This window comes from Setaria viridis, chromosome 5 (assembly GCF_005286985.2).
Source record: "Setaria viridis chromosome 5, Setaria_viridis_v4.0, whole genome shotgun sequence".
NCBI lineage: Eukaryota > Viridiplantae > Streptophyta > Magnoliopsida > Poales > Poaceae > Setaria > Setaria viridis.
The window spans coordinates 7,759,942-7,766,750 of NC_048267.2; the positions used below are offsets into that span (position 1 = coordinate 7,759,942).

At 45.6% G+C, this 6,809-nt stretch overlaps 1 protein-coding gene across 1 annotated transcript; it reads right to left on the minus strand.

The window, feature by feature from the left end:
- Window positions 1-3,902: 3,902 nt before the first annotated feature.
- Window positions 3,903-6,514, minus strand: LOC117858046 (transcription factor DIVARICATA). The gene is made up of 3 exons (XM_034741025.2): window positions 6,252-6,514; window positions 5,191-5,672; window positions 3,903-4,839 (listed from the first exon to the last, which is right to left on the minus strand). The coding sequence occupies exons 2-3, from the start codon at window positions 5,634-5,636 to the stop codon at window positions 4,401-4,403; spliced, it is 885 nt and encodes a 294-aa protein (XP_034596916.1). The 5' UTR covers window positions 5,637-5,672; window positions 6,252-6,514; the 3' UTR covers window positions 3,903-4,400.
- Between the last annotated feature and the right edge of the window lie 295 nt (window positions 6,515-6,809).

The window sequence follows — 6,809 nt, forward strand, 5'->3', positions numbered from 1 at the left end:
TTTCTTTTTTCTCTCGTCCTTTTTTATTTTCTTTCTTTTTTAAAAAACGTTTTCTCATTTTTACCCATGGAACAGCGAGCGTGTCTGCGTGTTACTTGGCTATTTGCGTGCCTGAGCTGTATGTTTAGGAAGACTAGCCAGATTGGCGCACTATGCGCGCCTGTGCAAACAGATTAACCTAAATTGACGCACTATGCAACGCCTGTACCAAAAACATTAACCTAAAGTAATAATGAAAAAATATTATCTTCTACTATGCTCAAAACAACATCATAACGATGCATTGAATCAAATCCAAAAACTACATTAAATCGGCATAGTGGCTCAAAATCTGAGAACACGCCAATCTCGAACATTTTGGTATAGAGGTACAGATAACTTTTTGTTAGGAATTCACTAACTTTTTTTTGTTAGGAATTTACTAACTTTTGGGTGTTAGTAGATATAGCTGACGAATTGGTTTACATTGATTATTGGTTTTGGTAGGGGCAAAAGATAAAATTAGCAATGAATGAATAATTCAATCATAATTTGCGAGTTTATGAAGTAAAAGCAGTGCAAAACGTAGTAGGGCTACCACATGTGAATGTAGTATACAAAGTTTAGTTATTGATTTTATATATAGAAAATAATAAAATATATTTTATACTTTCAAATAATGGGAAAAATATTTTTCAGATCATGGGACCCACTCAATAGAACCGTGGATCCCACCAACCAATGTGCGTGGGTCCCACCAACCAATGTGCGTGGGTCCCACCTGAATAGATGTGGGTCCCACGTGGGTCCCACCTGAACAGTGTTTTGGTTCCACGTGGATCCCACAGTGTCCCACATAACAGTACATGGATCCCACGCGGAGCCACGAGAGAGCCCCAAATCCAGCCACTTTAGTATATCTAATAGATAACCGGCCCACTATACCAGGAGTGTGTTTGTTTTTTTTGCTGTGGCCCTATCCAGTCCATGCACACATCTGGTTACCGCTAGAATTTTCAAAAAAATCGTTTCAAAAAATGAATTTTGAAAAAAATCCCAATACGTGTAATATAAATGCAATTACATGGTATGTCATGTGGTGTACGTAATATGTTCTCTAGTTATTTCACTGGAATGACAAGGGTGGTGAGGATGATGGAAATGTGTTTAACATAGCGGACAACGGCGAGGAGATTTTCGGCCCACGGGGATCGAGAAGGCTTAGAAGCAGGCTGAGGTAATGGGTGCCCCGCACTGCTTATATGAAACGGACAAGAAGCGCACATTGCTAGGGTTCAGCAAAGCTTAGCTTAGTTGTCGATAAAGTTGTTTGCAGTGAAACCTGTCCGTTCGGATTTGAGTTATTGACTCGATACGGTGTTTTTTTTTTTGAATTTATTCCAAAATTTAATAGCATTATTATTTCAGTGGTATATATCCATCTACAACGACCCATATATACGTGAAGCAAGCGGAGAACCATGCTTTAAGAATCTTGCAAACTGATGTGGCTATACGATGGAGAATCCAAAATAGGTGGAAAAGGAGGTCCAAGAGCATGTCAGCTTTAAGCTTAACATTACCATGCCTGATTTTAATGGGACCACAATTTATTAGGCAAGTCACAGTTTCACTAACCTTGGTTACAACGAAGCTAATCATGACCAAACTTATCAATAAACCATAACTTCGGACCAGAAGCCATATATTGGTTGTACTCCCTCCATTTGAAATTAGACTTTTTTAGATTCAATAGTATTTACTATATATGTAGACATAATATACGTAGATGCAACTATGCATCTAGAAAAATTAAAACTAACTATAAATTGGGACGGAGGGAGTATACGGAGGGAGTATAACAAAGGTTATACTTGTATATTTTTGCAAACCGTAGTTCCTGATTCTGAGCCTACCCGTCCGCCGCTGTCGTCTGTCGGCCAGTCGTTTGTTTGGAACCCCGACCTCAACGGCCAACCCTCTTGGCACGTCCTGCGTCCGCCGCGCCGTCTCTCTGCTCACCTGACGATGAGAAGTCGGCTTCTATAACCTGCGGTTACACTTTCCTTCTCTCCTCGACGACGCATGACGTTTTGCAACTGCACTTGGACATCAAATCTCCTTTTTCCTAAAACAAAACCCCTGCTCAATCACAATCAGCTCCAAGTGCTTATGGCCTGACACTTGCACTAGGTTATGCTCTAGTATTTCTTGATGGCGTCTCCCAGTTCAATCAGTCAACAATGCTGGCTCTGGCTGGTGTGAACTCGCCCTTTGGCGGTTTTGGCCTTTCCCGATAAGGTTAACCTCGAGAGGGACCAAATCCAAACTATGGCCTTCCAAGTTGCCCCTTCTCCTTTCCTGGCCTGGCCATACGAGCATGTGACGTCAGCCGACTCCTCACAGCAAATCCATCTGCTAGCTTTGCTCAATCATGCGCCGCCACTACATGTTATTAAAATTTATCTGGCCTGTTACTTCTCTTTTTTCCCCCCACTCCTTTCTGTACTTGGTTGATGCTGAAATCAGGCTTCGATGGATGGATGGATGGATGGCAAAGAGGAAGCACGACCTCTGTGTGGAGGTGTGTGACCTCTTGACTCCTGTCAGAGTAGCTGTGCTCGGGGGCTTTGGCCGTTGAATCGCTTTCTCCATGCTGCAGATCGTGTCGGTGTCTGTTCTGTTCTGAAACCTGAATTGTTGGGTGAACAAAGGTTCAGTCTGGCATCGGAATTGCCTCACGGCTGTTCTGGAAAAGTGGGAAACGATGGTGACTGTTCATTCTTGGGGAACTACTGCAATTGGTAGCACATCCTACTCAAAGTTTTACTGTGCGATACTATACAACTTTCTTACATTTCAATCCCTGAAAATTTGTGAGAACAAAAAAAACAATTACCCCGTTTTCGTTAGGTATAGATGTTTGACTGACGCTTTCACACAGCAGGCGGGGGAACTAACCGACTTCAGAGCAGTTTCTTATGAGCGGCCAAGATTGCGACGGCTGAAAAGAACCTGAAAACTTACCGGCTAAGTGTTTGCAAACAACAAAAAAAGGTGGGGACTCTTGAGTCCCTTCCAACTGAATCAACACCAAGGGATGTTCGGCACGGCGTCTCCCAATGTGCTCCCTCGTCTTGGTTCTGTAACACTCAAGCTGCTCGTAAACGACAAATTACATCGCCGAAAAATGCTTCGTCAGACGGTCGAACACCAAAAGTTTATTCGGTCGACGAAAAAAAATGACATTTTGAATGTTCATATAGGTAAACTGGATTGTTCACCGAATCAGTTGGAGTGAGCCATCAGAAGGTCTGAAAGTGACATGGAGTGGCAACTAGCCTGAAGTTCAGACTTCAATCAAATTCAGCAAGCCACCCAGTTAATAGCTACATCACACCAGAAGCTTCTGTGCAACAGTGCCCCCATCATCAGTGAGTGCCCTCTGTTCTGCAACTTGCAAAGTGTGGAGGCACCAGGACACAGAAAAGCACAAGCACCCACAGAAGCTGGCTGCATTTGGCTTGGCTTCAGAGAGCAATGCTGTCAAGGATCTGCCTCATATCTGCGGATGCCTTTCTGAACAAGGGAAACAACAGGGCCAAAAAGAATTGCAAAAGCTAACGCAAAAGATGGGAGGGGAAAAGCATGAGATGCCAAGGTAGTGGAACTCTGACTCATTGCCAATCTCATACCGGCGTTTGGTGGAGCTAGCATCATCAATAGAAAATGCCACATAGGACTGAATTGAACACAAACAATGCAGGGTCAATCCAGAGAATTAAAAAAAGGTTAGCTTCTAAAAAATAATGAATATGCCAAGCAAAAGTTGACTAGATGAGCAAGACAAGTTGTAATGCTGAATGACTCATTGCAAGCTCAGTTTTGTTTATCCGAGAAAACATAACTCATCCAAACATAAATTTGGGCGGCACCAATAGGTAATTGATTACTGTGGACAAATATGCCTGAAGTACAGGCGTACAGCATGATCAGAATCCTCAAACCCCAATATAAGGCATCATTCTCAGGAATTTAGAATCAGATGGTCATGAAGGTTACCGATACATCAGCTGACCAGAAGAATCTAGAATTCAGTTCTGCTCATCCATGTCCAGCAAAAGCAGGATCCATGATTGAATGCAAGTCCACTTCATAGCACGCATGATCTGTGCTCAGCAAGTCAGCACTACCACTCAATTAACCGTCTGAAGATACCAAGGCATCAAATTCTTTGTTGAAGTTCTTTTCGTTACATTCTCGGTATCACCAACAATTATGCACCACCATGGCACGAAGATCCCCTTTCTGTTATGCTCTGAAGAATTCCCATGACTAATTACTTCAATACAGGTACTGAAGCTACAGCAAGACTGTATTATACACTAGACGTCTGATCCATGGTTCAGAGTGGATTGCACCTAAAACAGCATGCTTTGGTTGCCAACCAGCTGATCATGTAGAGGGCCACACTGCAGACCTTGATCTTGCAAACCCATCCCATAAGTTGGCATTCCAGGAGTCCGGCTTGGTGAATTGAACGGCAAATTCGCAGCGCCATGTTGCTTGGTGTCTGCTGACAATGAGAATTGGCCTACTGCTGTGGCCGGAGCTGATGCGTTGGACTGGTTGGTGATCAGAGAGGACTGTGATGGCGAGGGAGGCTGGTCATCCGTCAGGTTAACCGTGGTGATGTCGTGGATGCTTGATCTTCTCTTATCCTTGCCTCCGGAGTTGAGCCTGATGAAGTACTTCTGCGCATGACTGGCCACTTGAGTAGGTGTCCTCGTCTGAACGAAGTTGCGGGATATGTTCCTCCAATCCCCTTTGCCATACTTCTTCAGGCCTAAGAGAAACAACCTGACCAAATAACAAAGCATGATCTTGTTCAGTAACTTCTGATTTATTTTCCTAGATTCACCTTGTTTGAATTATACTAGCTACCAGTGGGCCTAAGGCCATCATACATCAAGCTACATGACTTTCCTAGAGAGTCAGATCCGACTGGACAAAGAAAATTCCCAGGATTAAATGCAATTAATTGTTGGCAGTTGAATAATTGCAAGTTGCAAATCTACCATAACCATCCAATGATGTAAACCCTATTGAATGATGGTGAATTCATCAACTACACACAAGGGCAATCTCGCTAGTCTTCTGCATGACGCAGAGCAATCGCTCTCAGAACACAGAAGTCGTCTGTATACTCACTTGTGCTCCTCCTCGGTCCATGGCACGCCCTTCTTCCTCTCCTGCTCCGGCGTGCGGCCGGGGTGCCGCTTCCCGCAGCCTCCGCCGAACCGGTACGCGTGCCTGAAGTCCCCTGGGCCGCCGCCGCCATTGCCGTCCCACTGAAGGGTGAACGAGCCGCCGCCGCCGCCGCCGTAGAACGGGATGGGCACCATGCCGCTCTCGATCTGCTGGACGTCGACCTCGAGGCTCTTGAAGTGGTGGACGACCTCGCGGACCGTTCTGCCGGGGATGGCCCGCGCCACTTGCTCCCAGTCCGGACAGCGGAGGTCGACGCCGGCGAGCGCCCGCTCGAACAGCTTGTTCTCCTGCGGCGTCCAGGTGCGCACGGCCGGATGATACCAGCCGTTCCGCGAGCCTATGTGATCCATCGGTGGCAGCACCTCCATATACGCCTCGCGCATCATCTCCCCTTCTTCTTGGCCGCAGCTCAGCTCAGATCACTGTAGGAATCACAGGGCTCAAAGGTGAGATTTCTTTTTTGCTTTTTTTTGGGCATCTCGGAACAAGATAGAGATTCCAAGAGCACTGTAACAATTAAAGGATTTCTTTTTTTTTCCTCTCTCTCTCTCTCTCTCTCTCTCTCTCTCTCTCTCTCTCTCTCTCTCTCTCTCTCTCTCTCTGACCAGGAATTCTCGTCGACGCAAATCAAATAAGATGAACATGGGGAAGGATTCGAGGAGAAATTGGGGGGTAAAAGGTGGAATCTTTATGAGCGAAAAACTGGAATCAATTGCAGATAGCTTGATTCTCGACCTGGAAAGGAAGCGCCTTTAAGAACAAATTAGATTGGACTCAAGAACACCTCTGAACTGACCGCCAAACACAGTCAGAATCGTGAATCCTGTGACCCCAAATCACACATCCCTGAACAATTTGACCACCCGCAGCCGAAAATTAACGAACACCCCGCACCTACTCCAATAAAACAGCTAGTAATTTCCTACGAATCCCACACCAAACTGCATCGCCAACCGCCACAAGAGAACTCCAGGCCCCAACGAACAGAAGCAAAATTTCACCTGGATAGGCGCAGCGCCCCTCCTTGATCTCTCGCGAGCAGGCTAGTCCCTGGCAGGAGGACAAAAAGCGATCCGCCTCGGTTCTTGCTCCGCCTCTCTGAGGATTTGTTTTTCCTTCTCCCAGCTCTCGAGCTAGCTTTCCCTGAGCACTAGAAAAGGGATAGCGATCCAGAGGGGGAGGGGCAGGTTCTTGAGAGTGTCAGCCGGCGATTGGGCCGTGGCTTGGAGCTTGTGGCCGACTTTTGCAGTATTTATATACCAGCACTAGGATACCCGTGTAGCTAGGCCGCATATATGTGCGTGCCCACATACACGCATGCACACTTGGAGTTGTTCTTGGCTTCCCTCGCCTTGCTTTTTACCTCCACTACTGCCTACTTGCCCCAAAATTTTTCCCTCTAATTGGATCACTCTTGTTTCATATTTCTTAAACGCTTTTGCATATGATAAAAAAGCATATATGCAAAAAAGGATTTGCGCAACGATAGATGGCTAGTGTCGACGCCAAATGGTAAATGAAAACCAACAAAAGCTCAAGCGAGTTGCTATGCGTACGTT